This window comes from Thunnus maccoyii, chromosome 8 (assembly GCF_910596095.1).
Source record: "Thunnus maccoyii chromosome 8, fThuMac1.1, whole genome shotgun sequence".
Lineage (NCBI taxonomy): Eukaryota > Metazoa > Chordata > Actinopteri > Scombriformes > Scombridae > Thunnus > Thunnus maccoyii.
In genome coordinates, this window is record NC_056540.1 from 23,565,980 (window position 1) to 23,583,253 (window position 17,274).

The 17,274-nt window shown below is 38.9% G+C and overlaps 1 protein-coding gene across 7 annotated transcripts in view; it reads right to left on the minus strand.

Moving 5' to 3' along the window:
• The window catches only part of atp8a1 (ATPase phospholipid transporting 8A1), a 108,742-nt gene that overhangs the window by 76,183 nt on the left and 15,285 nt on the right, over nucleotides 1–17,274 (minus strand). For all 7 annotated transcript variants that reach the window (XM_042418441.1, XM_042418438.1, XM_042418440.1 and 4 more), the window contains exons 2-4: nucleotides 13,630–13,744; nucleotides 4,086–4,185; nucleotides 2,151–2,249 (exon numbers count right to left, since the gene is read on the minus strand). In XM_042418441.1, the coding sequence (XP_042274375.1) occupies nucleotides 2,151–2,249; nucleotides 4,086–4,185; nucleotides 13,630–13,744 (314 nt within the window). The remainder of the gene's footprint in view (nucleotides 1–2,150; nucleotides 2,250–4,085; nucleotides 4,186–13,629; nucleotides 13,745–17,274) is intronic.

A 17,274-nucleotide genomic window follows, 5' to 3' on the forward strand; every position in this document is an offset into this window, starting at 1 on the left:
GTGCATGATTCATGAAGTTACGGGTCGATGTTGCCCTGTCAGGTCAACTTGTGAGGGACAGCACAATACAGGGAACAGACGTGTATGCAGGTGACCTTCAGCTATAAAGACAGAGTCATCACCACTCCATTCCCATGTTTCTCACAACAGGCCGGGAGAAAAAGTGCTGTGCTGGTCCCTTCAGCACGCGATAGAAGCTAAATAGTATAGAGTAACTGTCCACTGGGGCCTGCATAGAGGATCGCATTGCAGGGTCACTGCAATACAGTAGAATGAAACACTCTCTCACTTAGTTCAGACAGACTTGAGTGGATTACTTGTGGACAAAGAGCAAACTTATTTTGAAACTTTTAACTTCCCTCAACGCCAAGAATTCATACGATAAAAAGATTTTTACCAAAACAAAATAATACTGAAATCAACTTTTCATACAAAATAAATTGCACAACCCTTATTAAAGCATCTGTTCAACAGTCCAGACTTGCTTGAGGGCAGACAGTTGTTTTGTTTTGTTAGTACTAACTGCCTTTGTGCATGAGCATTCAGTATCTAGGTTAATTGACTGAATGAGTACTCCGGCTGCAGCAGGCACAGCTGTGACCTCTGATATGAGTAAGTGTGTGTGTGTGTGCATATCTATGTCTGATTATGTGTATATGTTGGGAAACATCCTGCTGTGGTCATGTAACCATCACTGCCTCCTCTCTGCTCCACAGGGAACAGCTCAGCTCTCAAAGGACAAACTAAAAGAGACAAAACATAAACCCTCCACACTCCCTATAGGGGGACAGTCTACTTCAGTTACGGGAAGTCATTAAACGGAGGATGACTGACCTACTTTATCGATAAAGTGGTGTCAAATTTTTAGAGAATTTCATTTTACTTCATGAATTTCATGTACTCAAGACAATTGTCCTTTTATAGGTAGTATGTTAATGCAATATATAAACAGCAGACATTGTTAAAATGATAAAACGAATGCCAACGTTTAGCTTTTGCAAACATTAAAGGCACAATGCACAAATTGCGTGCGGCACATTTTTTACCTGCCAGCTGCTGACAGCGCTGTCAGCAGCTGGCAGGAGAGATGCTCCGCAGTGCGTTTGGTTTTTATAACTGAACTAATACCATGACGCAAACTTTTTATTTCTCTGATGTTTTCACATCACGAACGATGAAAAACAGCATTAAAACACAAGTTTTGCAGGTAAAACATGAGACTCATGTAGCTGTTATATCAGTATATTGTGTGTGCTTTGCAGGTGCGTTTGATTTGACTAAGACTACAGTAACCGGGCAGAGATAAGCTTCCTCAATTTCTACCCAGAATGCTGTCGAAACTTTCATTTACAATTTCCACCACAGCCTCTATGATCATGATCAGGAAAGAGAAGCACATAGAGGCATGAGGGTGAGCGCACAGTTAAAGCACCCCAAATGACAATCACTCTGACAAAACAGTCAATGCAGAGTGAAAAACGAGAGACATCTGCAGAGTGAAACAGATGTAAGAGCAAAGGGGAGTTAACAGATAAACATTTAGAATTGTTATAATTAGAATTAAAGATGTTCTTTTTCAAATCAAACATCCCAAGATATGAGTGGAAAGTATTGTTCTTGCAATTGCATTTATAATTTTTATAATAATAATAATTTTTTTACTCAAATGTAGCTTAACCATGTCATGTGATTACATTACTGGGACCACTACAAAAAATAGCAGTGCTACATTTAATGTCTGGGAATTCACATTATAGACACTACCACTGACTATCCCTGTAACAAATTTGCCACAATTTCGCACATTGACCAAACATGGTCCAGCCATATACTTGGTTATGACCTAGTTTATTTAATCAGGGTCTCGCTGATGTGTGCATGTCTTAACTGCCTGCAGTAATTAAGTGTTTCTAGGCCAGATGAGGGCTCTCAGGTAATGTAACTTTTGAGACAACATTGCGTGACAAACACATTTGTACAATTACACATCACATATCATCTGTGTAGTTTCTAACGCTAATATAAAAAGTAATAAAAAACAAACAAAAGATTAAAATACAGAAACATGTTAAGTCTGTATTGTACAGAAAAAGATATCCTGACACAAACACCAAGACATATATATAATATGTGAAGTCTGTTTGTCTAACCAGATCCTCAATGAACTCCTTGACAGCCGCCACCACCAGGATGAAGAGCAGCGGCACCAGTGTGGTCCAGCGACCAGTGGGAGACACATCTGGGATTTGCTGGGGGGAAAAAAAAAGACAAGATGAAATAAAGGAAGATTAAAGTAAATCTTGGCAATTTTTTAAGAAAATAAAAACACTGTGGAAACTTTTAGGACTTTTTATGGCTTAAAATAAGGCAAACATGATTCCTCAACCAGCATGTTCCTGAAGAGGATGACAGTGGGCATCAGAAACCCTGTCTGTGACCTGAGTTCATTACAGTCTTATCAGCTCCTTGAGGAGTTTGAAATGGTTTTTGTTCATATTTTACACACGCAAACACACAAAATGATGGAGTTAAAGGGCTCTTGAGTGGCCTGGTTGAAGGCTGAATTAATGGCACCATCTCAAATTTTGGAAACAGCGTTTGACAGACTTAAATAAATGACAAAAATAAATGTAAACGCCAAACTTAAAGGAAACCTCTATTTACCTCTGAATGTTTAATTATTTGGCAATTTTAAGTCTTCCAAAATTAACAAGCAAACATCAGTGTAGTTAAAGCCAAGCTAGAGCCACAGGAGACTATCAGTCACTGTTAGTGCCTGAAGGAAACTTTTTTTTTTTGGCATTTTTGCCTTTATTGGATAGTGGACGGTGAGGAGGCAGACAGGAATCAAGGGAGGAGAGACAGGTATGACATGCAACAAAGGTCCCTGGCTGGAATCAAACCAGGGACATTGCGGTTATGTGACATGCACAGGAACCATTCATCTACGGGGGTGCTCCAGTCTAAGAAAACTTGAACAAAATGGAGCTCTCCTCTTTCTCATCTGCATAGATGTTTTATTCAAGGTTGCAACATCAACAGGGCAGGTAATGAAGATTCACTGGCTGCTTTTCAAAGCAGCAACTTCAAGGTCACTGGATATAGCCTTTTCCCTTCCTCAAAGCTCTCATTAACGTGGGCAAGTCTGTCAGCGTGAATATAAGGAAAGACAGAATCTGAGTCCTCTGAAACCTTCCTTCTCTCCATTATTTAATATTTTCTGCTAAGCTTTGAACACCTGAGACACGGATTTGGGCTCCTTTGAATCATGTAGTAATGATTGGTGGTTGAGGCTTTAAGTGTTCTTAAAAAGGGATTAATGTTGACCTGTGCAGGCAAACCACTGCAAACTTCCTTGGGGCTAGAAAGTCTTTGTTATGCTAGTATTTAAATCACAACAGTGACAGTACTGCTGAGATCTGTGGCTGTTGTTGGGCAGTAATCAAAACACGTTCAAAGCCAATAATCAGCTGGACACTGAAACTCTGCCCAAGAGAAGCTTATTCCATCACCCCAGTTATTCTACTTGTGGCTCCAGAGCTGTTGGACCTTTTCTGTGTGTTGTCCAGGTCTCTTTTTTACACTAAGTAAAGGGTAATGCAGGTTCTGTACTACAGTGTAGTGACACAGTGAAGGACCAAATATATGACCATCCACTGCACCCAATGCATTTTCAAGGCTGTGATATGAAGTATATTGTGTTGAGCCTCCAGGCAAATCTAGTTTCCTTTTTAACGCAGGCACACATAGTATTACATGTATTATTCATTATGAGGATATATAAAGTACAGTGTCTGTGTCTGTGTCTCTGTGTGTGTGTGTGTGAGTGTGTGTGTGTATGCTATGAAATTACAGACATGACCTTTGGAAATGGTGTCTAGGTCATTCATGGCAAACAGTAAAAGAAAAAGACCACAACTCGCATACTAATGGAAACAAATACAAAATTGAAGCTGAGAGGAGCAGTGATTTAACATTAATATGGGATCTTTGTTATCCTTGTATTCAGATCTATATATTGAGTTACATCTCTACCTCTCCTGATATTGTACAGACATAGAGGCAGCAGTAACACCACATCTTACCTGCAGGAGTGCAATGAAGAGAAAGAAGGCATTGGCTGCCCTCCTGAACTGTGAGTAGAGGAACCGAGGAAGGAAGGTGAGGACATTATATTTGGCTGTGCTGAAGACCGGATCAAGCAGCAAACAAGATGATGGGTGGAGGAGGATGTGAGAGAGAAGGAGACAAGAGAGAGAGAGAGACAAACAACATGGTTAGTTCTCGAGATCAGAGTAGTAATTTATATGCCATCAACAGACCAAAATGGATATAAATTAATCTGGAAATTACCTGGTTCACATTTTCTCAAGTCTGAACACATTGCTCACATGCAAAATGTGTTCTGCATTAAGTTATTGTACCTCTTGTCCTTACTGGCCTTTTTTCTATGATAGCAAACTTAATCTCTTTGGGTGTTGGACCAAAAAACGACCAAAAATGATGTGCATTTTTCACGAGTAATCGACAAAGGCCTTTGGCAGATTATCTGATAATGAAAATAATCAATAGCCATATGCTGCTTGCCACTCAAACACATTTGAAATAAACATTTCTTTTCCCCTGACTTCACCCTCTACGTAGGTCTTTGTGTTGCAGAAACAGGTGCGTCTGTGTTTGTGTACGAGACTGATGAACAGCAGCAACCGGTGGACTCAATGATCATAAAGAATAATTAGGAGGAGGAAGGGAGCTGGCAGAAGGGAGGTAAAAAGCTCCTGGCAAGACATGAGCTATGTTGCCTGGGCTGCAGTGGGATTTGGCGGGGGTGGAACCCTCAACATCCCCACAGTCAGACCTCCAGTGGTCTGATTTACAACTGAGTTAAAGGGCCAGTCAGAACAGCCACTTTGGGAGAAGATATATGCCGTGACGTACGCCAAGCCGCTGGCAATGCTTTGCTTACTCACGCACACACAAAACACCGTCACACATATACAAGCAGAATATCGGAGAATGTAGCCTCCAACTCATCTAAAGGGGGCTAAAGCATATGGAGTTAACATTAGTGATACCACTAGTTTATTCCTGTAGGACTGAATCATATCTGACAAGCATGTTTTCTCCATTTTTCACTTGTGGCACATCCATAAGCTTGATGTAAAGTTATGGAAAACTAGGCTGACATTGAATCCATTCAAAAAGAGCGTTTTCCATTCACTGTCATCCTGGCTGTCTGGTAGAGCAGAGATGTCTGTGATGAGCGAGAGGGACAGGGTGAAGGCAAGTGACTAAGAGTAAGGCATTGTTCTGACAGCGGTGCAATGTAATACCAGCGTCACAGGGGAGCCTGATGAAGAGCCTTGTCAGAACAAGGGTCAAGAAAGGACCAAAGCTATTGAGCTTTGTCTCATTCAGAAAAGTCTAGTTAGTCTTTAGTGTACGCTTGTTATTTCAGCCTTCCATGAAAAACAACCTTTTTTTCTCTCAGGTTCAGAAATTCAGGTAGAAAATTAAAGTGTTTCCACTCAAGTGAACTGCTCTTTCTTGGATGATATGACCTAAACCTGATAGGACATAACTCTGATTGACTCCAGTCAGGGTCGATTATTAACCTCGGTAGCCCAAATGGACAAGTCAGGAAAATATTTCATTTTAAATTTTGATGTCTGTTTTTAACCAAGCAACTTGATATTTGGACTTAATGAAAAAAAATGAAATTACCCACTGGAAATTTTTAAAAAACTACCTTCTGGAAATTTAAAAAAAAATCACCTTTGGGGAATTTCAAAAAAGGGGAATTCAAATCAAATATATTCAGAATATGTCAATTCTTCTAATTCAGTAGTATTTACAATTAAATGTTAAGTATTAATGTGTGATACTGCTTATCAAATTAAAATCCTCACGGCCTTTCTTTTTTCCAAAGTAACCTTCAACTAATGATACCATCACTTACAAGAAGACAAAGACACAACAAGCAACCTGATTTGGCACCATGCGGGTATTTATGAAAGTACCTGTGCATTTCATGAGTGTTTGACTTTGAAGATAAACAACATGGAGAAAAAGGTCATTTCCTTGTAACACAAAAAGAAAAATGCCAAATGCAAGCCAAGGAAGTTAGTTATAACATTAGCTCATTTAAAACTAATAAATCCATGATATTGAAGCAGTACAGGAACTAGGCTGCTAAATTTTATGACATGATTTGATTTATGTGTCATTATAGTGCAACATCATAACAGGAAGCTCAAAGTTTACCATCATAAGTTGGAGAGCCAATGGACAAGTTGAGCGAGATGTGCAAATACAAGGAAGTGGAACTAGGCTACATTATGTGTATCAGTGAGAGGAAGAAAGAATATAACATGTACTCCTCTCAAGCTTTTATGCAGTGTGTATGCACATGCAGTATTTCTGTAATTCCCAAAAGGAAACTTTAGGAAAACCAGGTGGATGATTCCCTAATCATCTGATGAACGTAAATGATTGTATGTTCAGTGCACTCACCCTTAAGTACAGTAGCCTAGTACATATTGTGAAATACTTTGCCACACATCATCCAAATCCCCTAACAGTACAATGAGTGCATTCATGTTTAGTACAGATGAACCTGCTGGGTGTTAGGACACCTAAGCCCAGTAGTGCTAATGCATAGTTAAAGCCATAGTTTATCCCTTGAGATCTTAAGAAATTGTAGATGGTAAATCTGATGGCAGATTTAAGCTAAAAGGTGTGACTTATCATTTCTATCTTTCAGTATATTCCCCATCATGTCTTTGAGATCACTCTCCTCTTTTTGCTCACCAGTTTATTTTCTTCACTCCATTCTACTTTCTGATCTCATGGGGCAGTAGTATAAATCATGCCGTGTCATAATCTCTAGTGTAGGAGTATTAATACTTTATTAATGAATTACCTCGTCATTAGGGCACCACCACCTTTTTTGGTTAGGATTTGTTAGTGCCAGGAGGGAGCACTAACCCTTGTTCAATTTAATCAATGAATCAGTCTCATAATCGTGAGTTCTTGTCCCAAACAGTGACCCCTGTTTACTGCAGCTCAAAGAAACAACAAAACACTTTTAGGATAAATGAAGACATTTATTAATAGCTGAACGTCTTGAGGATACATGATAAAGCATAGATAATATAATATATACAGATAATATACAGAAAATAATAAATAAAAAGAAAGTAAAATAAATAAATAAAGAAGGCCTAAGAATGATGAAAACAATTAATAAAGAAAATTATTCAGCAAGAGTGGCTCGAGGTGCGTGACTCGAGGCTTAACGTGTCGTACCGGGAAATGCTAAGGGGAACGCTAATTCAACTTCTCTAAATAAATTATTTAATTTTAACGTTGATCGACATCGACCCTTGATCACCAAGCAAGGTTATGCCTTACTGTTGAGGTGTCCTTGAGGCTGTTTTTATAAGTTAGAACAAACGAGGGAAGAGTTTTGGGTGTGTTCTAAAGGGTTTTGCGTCGAATTATTTATGAATATTCAATTTCTTTGTTCTAGGGGCTTTAGATGTGGCTGGTGCTTTGCAGCTGGCACCTCCTGAAGTAAAGGAATTTGGTGAAATCTAATTCTGAATTTTTACATGCAAAAACTCACACTTCAAGTCACTGTTGCCTATGTGGTAATCGGACTACTCTATTTACACAATTTAAACCATCTACTGAAATAAAGTTTAATACAATAGTGAAAGGAAATAAAGTTAGGCAACACTTATGTGATTAGATTACTTTCAGAAACATATTTAAATATAAGTTGACATAACTTACTTCATAATATAAAAGCATACAATGTGACTATTGTTTAACAATAAATGAAACTTTAAACTCAAATCCTTCTAATATTATCTTTACATTCCTATTATTTTAGAAACTTTAATCCTTGAGCCAAACATACTAAAATATGATTGTCTATGAGGTTAATAGATCACAAGTTAAACACTTAAAATACAAATACATGGTTATTAAACATTCACTAACTCTTCACATAAGGGAATTTAACTCTTGTCAATAGAGGAGCAGTATTGTTACCGGTTAATATAAAAGGATAATACAATCTAAGTCTTATATCTCTTTAGTAGATAGTCATACACCCATGAAAGTTATACCGTTCTTCTTGTATTTACATAACAAATAACATGAAATAATAATATATATAATGATTACACATTAAATTGATATGAATTTCAGGTTTGCCTCAGATTTACAGGGAGGCTTCATAAAGTCCTCAGGAATGTGGGTTAGTTTATGGCGTTGTTGATAAGAGTCTTCCATCTAAGGTGGGGGTTGTTTTCCTCCGGTCCAAGTGGCCTTTAGGGTCAGTTCATGCTTATAGTTCTTGTCATGATTCAACTTATCAGAATGGTTTATTAGAAGGTCTTTGAGTCTGTTGAGCATCGTTGATCAAACCCCCACTTAGAGGGTGGTCAGTTCTGCAGGCCGAGGATGTGCTCTTACAAATTTAGGAATCCAGGGAGTCTGTCTCTTATTTTCCTTAAGAATCACAGATTATTTCACAGAATTAGAGAACAAGCGGTTGTCCTCCTACACTAGTTACTCCTATACACTTTGTAACTTCCTCCCTCTGACGCAGGGCAAGATAAAGAGCTCATTTAACACTCCTCTTAATGGATGATTATGGATCTCACATTTTATTTCCTGGCAATACCCCGAGGATCAAGACGATATGAGAGGAGCACTTCTTCCACTCACTCACAGCTGTCTAGATGATAGCCATGCAGACTCAATCAGAAGACCTTTTATTGCTATCTATTAACCTTTCCACCACAGTGGAAATGTTTGACATCACATTCACATGTCAGTTGGTTTTCCTTACGAGTTGAAACTAGATTTGTGCAACTTTTGCAACTCATGAACATTTTGCCAATGTTTTCACATGAAATATAATCATTTTTAAGTGGATTTACATATTTCTAAACATGCAACTAAATCTTCAATCAAGTTTTTCATCCATTACTACCCAGGAGACAAGCACTGACATCACATGTTGACACACAAAGAAAGAAGAGTAAACCTGGAGGAGACACAACAGGTAATGAGCATATTCTGTGCCATGATTTACAAAACTTCCATGATTGGTAATGACAGCAGATTATCTTGTCGAAATGACATGGTCATGACCCTCCCATAGGCCACAGTAGACTCTGAATGGGTTGCCAGGGGCAACAAATAGAAACAAATGTTAACCAGCTGTTGCCAGATGAGGACTATCATAGCAAATAAGCTTCTGTGAAAACCCCCCACCTGTCCTTATATTTGTGTTGCTTTAAACAAAAATGATTTATTTATTCTTCCAGCTCAAGTGTATGGCTAAAGAAAAGACTGTCGGCCAGCCATTACAGAAGCCTTTTAGGGGTCACAATGGTTTTTTTAATAATTTCTTTGAAGGTTAAACGCAGAAACACAGAAACTCTATATGGTAATTGTACGTGCAGTAAGGTGGTTAGATAACAGACTTGGCATGAGGGTGGCATAACAGGTCTCTCCTTGTCCAACTAATACTCTCTGTAAACATAACTGCACACTGAAATTACATAAAGCTGAATGACTGGTTGGATCAGTAACCTTTACAGATCAAATGATATCCTGTTTGAAATCCTTCACATCACTCCTAGATGCTCCTGTCTCTGTACTTGTAACACTGCATACAAACAGTATTCCAACTCACCAGCTAACTGTGTTGCTAGATTTTAGTATTTGGTGTATGTTGATTATGGTACAGAGCTATAATGAGAAGCTGTAATTTGGTCACAATGATTTTAAAAGCCACCCAATAAGTTGAGGAAGATGTAAAGATGCCACTTAGTGAAATGCGTAGTTGATGTGGTCAGGTGATTACGTTTTAAGACACTGTACTCAGACAATTATACCGTTTCTGTGCAGTGAATGTGCGTCCTTGTTTTTTGTGTCCATGTCTGTCAGTGTCTGTGTATGTCTCAATAATGGATGGATACAGCTGAATAAACAATCCACAACAATCCTTGTGCATAATAGAAAGACCAGGGTGCCCGTCTGTTATGAGGCAGGAGCAGTGTACGTGTGTGTTCATCTGTGTGATGTGTGATAGGTGATGTGTATCAGACACACACATGCGCATGCACATATATTGTTTAGGTGTGAGGAGTGAGTAGTGACATAATCCTGCAGATAGTGGTGCTGCAGGTGGAGGATGAGAACAAGTGAAAGAAAGAACCTGTGAGGGCTTTTTGTCTGCTAGCAAGATTGGATTCACCATTTATCACAGACCCTGCTCCTGTTAGTGTCTCCACAGGTCAGTTTGAGACAGCAACCAATCCTCTTGAACAAATTAGATCTTTAGAGCAGACCAAAGCCTGTGCCTTAAAGCATGAGGCAAATGTTTGGGCACATACAGAATACAAAAACTACCAAAAAAAAAAAAAAAAAAAAACTCAACAAAAGTGAAGTCACTGGGAAGCTGTGTACTTCTATGTTCAGATAATGCAGTAACACTTCAGACTTCTGAAATTATTTGACAAGATGTAAGACAGTAGGGAGCCTGAAACAAATGCAGCTCGCTAAGGCATTAACATGCAAGCTGCCACCCAAAACTGTGTTAAACTGTGCTGCAAGCATTCAAAATTTTATCTTTATATACATTAATACTGTTTATTTATACATTAAAGGTTGACTGTTATTCAAATCAAAGGCCAGTGAATCTGAATAGAATAAACCTGGGATGTTCCTGCTAATAAACAGCCCAGACAACACGTTTGTTTGGTGCCCAGATCAGTCTGGAATATTGGGAAGAAAATTTATTCTTGATCATTTTACCTTTTTATGTCTTATTTTGACCTTTGTGTGAAAAGCATCAGCGTCACTTGAATGGAACTAATGTGATATTTTCCTTTATTTTATTTTTCAGCAGGGGCAGGTCACCCGCTGATTTAACGACCGCCTCCAGTAAGGTCACAAAACTTTAGTACATTTTAATTTTAAAAAACAGGCAGAGGTGCTCTTTCATATCAAGGGCCATATTACTTAAACTTCTCTGAGGCAATATAATTGAAGCATCAATCGTCTGATACTCCTAAGAGGTTAATAAGAAAGGCTTGATTGCAAATGCTTATTGACCTGTGTCTGTTGATCATTAAAGACAAAATCATATAAGAAACAAACCTGATATCTACTGTAACTATAAACTGATTTTAACATTACAAACACATTCATTAGGAATCAGGAACAAACTGGAGTAAGGAAGCTGTCATTTGTCATGTCAAAATATAAAGCTGACCTAAACGGTATGACTAACTATTCCTGCATTCATAGGCTTTTTTTCACTTATTACTCCTGTTCAGTTTTAAGCTGTGTCTGTGTAAGCACATGCATATCTCAAGCTGCTCATGCAGCAGGAATGCTAACAGTAATATTCCTTGACAGTGAACGCCCAGACCCAACAGTCCTGACCTTTAATGCTAAAAGCGGTGCAATCCTCCAAGAGGAACAACAGGATAAAAAGGGGCCAGCCTGGAATATCAAGGCTAAAGCACCACTGGTGATACAAATCTTGCAGGTACTTCTCAAATATCGTATGGCTGAGGGCGCTGTCATGACAGAACCTGTGGAAAAGCCCTCTCTACTGCACAACAGTAGTTGCTTCTAACATCAAAACCACTGCACTGCACACTGTTTCAACTATGGTTCATCCATTCAGAATCATCTTAAGTATGTTGAATACAAATTATTAAATTATTTTTGAGGTAACAAGGATTTAAATATACCATAGATCAGACTGTTCTGTGAGTTTATGAGGTATCTTGATTTGTGTCTCTTCAAGACATTTATTAGGAACACAATTTCCACAACATATGCTCAAAAGGCCTTTTAAAAAGATTTTGAAATTTCAAGATTGCTTGCTATTGGGAAATTCACCCAAGGCTGGCATTTGAATGGCAGCTGCAGAGTCAAAGCATGCCTTAATTCGCCTGTTTTGCTTGTGACTCTGGAGGTTAATGTAAGGTTAAAGGCAGAGTGGCAAGTTATGCTGCAGGTCACCATGAAAAGCACTGATGGCCTCTGGGTTTCCATTACCAAGTCAAAAATAGCAGCAATTTACACAAACAGCCAAAAGAGAATACAACTTTGTGCGTAAATTTTTAAAGCAGATGAGATAAAATTTAATTTCAAGTGACATGTGCCTTACATAATTACACTGGGAATGTTGTATAATAAAATGATAGAGATCAACGTTGTGTGACTGATACAGTATGCAGTGTCAGTTTTGTGACCCAAAAACATAAGAGCCTTTACTGACCTGCTGTGTGTTCCTCTTCTGTTGTAAATTTCATAGAGGATGTATTATATATTTGTTCTGATAGAGGGGCTGTTGTAAAACTGTTGCCTCATCAGCATAGTGAGGAAAGATAGATTGCGTTTGTCCATGCAGACTTAAAATCTGACAGCATGTGGACACAGTATAGCAGACCATTGTCGTCAACAACATTTTCGTAATTCCATTCCAAGGCACCATTGTGACTGCATTGACAACAAATGACATTTTGTTTGTTCTGGCACACAAAAGGGGCTGCAAAAAGCACAATTTCCAACTTAGTGCATAAGGAAGAGGCGTAGAGGAAGATGAGCAGCTACGCATTTGAATCTGAAGGGTGTACTCAAGGGAAAAAGCACTCACTCACCACCGCACAGACCACCACGAGCCTACAACTGTCTTTTGGGTCTCGCATTACCACTGCTTGGGTGGTATTCCAGGCCTGATCTAGTGAAGCTATTAAATGTAAACCATGCAGACTTTACTACTTGGCCCGCAAATCAAATGAAGTCCATGTAGACAAGTGACAGTTACTTGCCACCCAAACACTGAAAAAAAACTGTTACAATACTCTATGTCACAAGTTTTCAAAAAATGTTTTTTTCTTTCATTAAAAATCTCACCCGACCTCCTAAATTTGTGACAGGAAACCATCTTCTCAAAGGATCACAATAGTTATTAATTTCCTCATGTTTCTCTGATATACCGCTAAAGCTGCCGCAGTATTGATTTTTTCCTTAATGCACAAATTAGCAAAGTCATTCAAACCATGACGGTAACTCCCATAAAAAAAATAATTCAAACCTCAGATGTTATAAAATAATTGGTTCCTAAATACCGGCAAAGTTTTTGAATGCATTTATTCCTGTAGTAGTCTATTCTTCATAATGCGGTAACTGTAGCAGCTCTATGTACTACGCCATTTCTGATCAACTGTAAGGTGTCGACATGCTCAAATTTTGATTTGCAGCCCATGTGTTAAGGTTGACATGGTCCACATTCAATAGCTTCAATAGACATACCACCCAAGTAGTGATAACACTAGACCAAAAAAAGGGTTATAGTTGCCTTATATGGGGCTCTTGCCAACACTAGTTTGCGCCAACATTTCCCTACTCACTGAGCTGCCAAACACATTGGTCCATCCCAAACAATATGATACTTGAAAGTCAGGCAACTAGTTTACAATAAATAACACCTTATACTGTACCTTTACAAACTCTCCATCAGTTCATACAGTAAATATTTCACATCAGCTCTCAACCAGCCATGACCACAAACATCTCCTTCCTTACCTGACTCGATTGCTGCAAAACTTGGTGAACTGCGGCTGGTTGAGGTATATCAGTCGGGCATCTTCTTGGTCAGCTAAGGATGTCTTCTCTGATGTGTCCTCTGCCTTTTCATACCCTGCAGAATGGAAGAAAAGACATTCTGTAAGGAACAAAATTTTCCCTGAGTACAAACAAAAGTAAGATGAAAAGGTGTTGGAGTTGGAGTGTGTCGGAGAGTCCCCGAAGGAGTCTTTAGTCTGTAAAAGGCCAGTCGGTGTCTTTTACACTCAGAGTGAATGCTATAGAGAGGTACTTTAGAGCCCATAGATATCATATCTATATATGATTATTTCTTTAGAAATTAAAAGTTGCCTCAGTAAGGCAGCATTAATCTGATGTCAGTATAATGCTCAAATTATTATCTTAGTGCAGGGAGATGGTTATTTGGAAAATATGAAATTAGGTTTGCTCAAGTCACTGACAATGCATCTCTTATTGCTCCCTACCCAGTAAAATGCCAACTTTGCAACTGGGGTTATCAACCCAGTATGAACATAATGTGAATAATGTTCAAAAAAGGTTTTTTTTAATAAGCCAACATGTAGAAAAATCTTATCAATAGTAACATACATTTATGATTTATGAAGGAAAGCAATAATTCTGATAGACCTCAAGCTGTAGATATACCCTTCATGTTGTCAGTTTTAGGTACAATTGTGTTAAACCCTGGTCACGCCTAAAGCATTCAGTAAATGTTCATGTAATGAGATCACTTTCACATTACAAAAGCTCACATTTCAGTAACTGACTCAGAGAACATCCCAAGACCATTTTTTACTGGAAATGTGTTATCAGAGCTGGGGATTTCCTGTGAACACTGAACTTCCTGCTGATAATAACAGATAGAACTTATCTGTGTGGATCAGTTGCCGTAGTGCAGTGTCAGATCTACAATAAAGAGGTACTGTACATGCAAGACCCTAATCAAACTGTGTTTTTTTAATAACTTGGCATTTGTTTTCATAGGTGAAGTAGAGATCTCATTCAATCCTCACTCCTCACTCATTTTGCTTACTTTGACCTCTACATTAAAAAATATTTAATTAGCAGAAGACACCACCCAGTACTAAAAAAAAAACACTCTCCTTGATTGATGTAATTCTTTTTTTCTCCATCTGTGGTTGAGCAAGGCACTGCTCTGCTCCCACCAAGTTCAACAAAGTGGGATGGAGCTACAGTATGTTGGCTAAATCAACACATCAAATGAGGGCTGTACGTGGGTCGCAGAGATGTTCATGCATGCAGCACTTTTCTTCACATTTTCTTTAGAAACCACACACAACTGTTTTTATTTATTGATTGGCAAGAGGCGTATCTGCCTCTCACTTTGCAATCTTTAGGGAAAGGCCTAAGACATCACAGATGGACACCCTATCCAGCTCTGTTACTCTAGTTAACATGCATGCTTTCCTATCTGGTGACAGTTGCTGCATATTGGTGAAAACAGGGATGTTGAAGGAATATCTCAAGCTTCTGGTTTGAAGCTGCTTACTGTCATGCTGGATGGAGAGTGGCATCACACCAAAGAACCTCTCTAATGGACAGAAAGTGACTTGCAAGGAAATATAATCAAGGACTGGTCAGGTACAATCCCCTGAATGTATAGGATGTCAGTTTAATCATAATATGCAGTGTGTTTTGAGAAATCTAGGCGATTCAAGTTATGTAATTGTTTAAAATACCATTCCAACTATTCACCGAGCAACACATAGCATTGATGGTAGAAAAGGAGCCTGTGAAGGTGCTGAATGAGGTAGACCATTCGATCAATATTTCTCTTTTTGAAAACCTTTCCAAAACATTTTGCACAAAACATAAATGCTACTAAAGAAAAAAGGGCCCAAGGTATTTTCAGGTAATAGGTTCAGTCTTGGGTCTGACCATTCAAGAAGTAATTTTACCAGTTTGGCATTACAGATACTGAAAGCCAGGGTCATTGCTGGCATTCTGTGGTCACAGCAGTTCATGTTTGAGACAGACTTCTTTTTAACTTCTGTGGACAGGCTAAACACCAAATCTTCTATTAAATTACATTTGAAGCTGGAATCTCTGGCACACCTACAGAGAGAGATTTGACATCTTCTTTGTAAAATGAAAAATGATACAAATCCTGAGGTTCACATTTCACTTTCCTCATGTTTTAATTGATATGACTAGATTAGTGCTCTCAGCACTGCCATGGGAGCACTACTGTAAAACTCTTAAGTCAACAGTATTCCCAGACTCTCAAGTTGCATGCATGTGTTCCATTGCGAGCTGGATGGCCTTCCCTGGCATGCTATGCAGTAGTGGTGGTGTTAAGGGGATTATGAGGTAAGGGCGGGAGTAGCATAGCTTCCACAACTACAGATAAAACCCAGGAGTTTAAAAATGGAAACAAGGGCCATTCTGAGGCTTGGAGGGAGGGGGACACGAGTAAGGGAAGCTGGCTGCTTGAAACATCAACAACAACAAAACGCAGTGTCATGAGGTACAGTAACCAGAGTCCCTACCGGATATGCCCTAGTTGCAACGTGAGCCCCCTCTCCCTGCCTACGGTATTTCTTTCTTGTCATGTCAAGTCAAGGAGAAACACAGTAGAAGGCTGACAGTCTTTAAAGATACATTTCCCACTTTCTCCTCTCTTTTTCCCCTCTTACTCTCGCCTTACAGTTTGCACTTTCTCACTCATGTTACACAAACCCTGAATCTTAAATTACAGCTCTTGTTATATTAATGATCCACTTGGCTTCGCATAGAGGATTACTGAAGAGTGATTGCCAGACATTCCTTCGTCCCTCCGTCATCTCCTCATAGTTTCACTTCTTAGCATGTGCTCTCAGGCTAAAAATAACTGCCCCCCTGTAGTCATTTTGTCACCGGTGAAAACATGGGTTGGCTATCCCAGCTCTGTTATGCAAGAGCCCACCCAGACGTCAGATCAGCATCGATGGTTTATTGGATTAGCGTGGTGGCAAAAGGGTGTGTGTGGATCCAGGCAGCAACAGGAGCTTAAAGAGTGGTGCCTGCTGCTTAAGAAGGGAAACTTCCTACCCATAATACCTGTGATTATCACATGATGTATCGTTTACGAAAGGGCGTGTTGACCGATAAAGGCTAGATGCACGTGTTCACAGTATGATACAGTCATTTAGTGCTTCTGTAAACAACCATTTAAGTGAGACAGTTCAGTTATATGTGTAAAATAGGGCTGGCTAGATAATGCTAGTTTGGTTGTTTTCAATTTGCAGTACAGCAAATGGAAATACAAGTGAGCTCTAAGAGAGGCAATTATTTGCTGAGTATTTCCTGTAATCAATTTGAAAAATACTTTTTCAGAACCATACAAACACATTATTACAGGTTTTTAATCTTCCACACATGATAGGACACAGAGAGAAATTGAATTTTGCAACAGTGGTATCATAATGGGATCTAAATTTGGCCCTGAAAGAAATATAAAAGATATTTTCAGGCCAGCTGTGGATTTATAGAAACATGACCTCAAAAAATCTAAGATCTGTAAAACCACTGAAAGCGCTATAATGGTATTTGTCACCATGACGTTACACAATGTTCCTGGAGAGTTGATCTGCTGATCCTGCGTCACCCTTTTCCTTGAGGGGA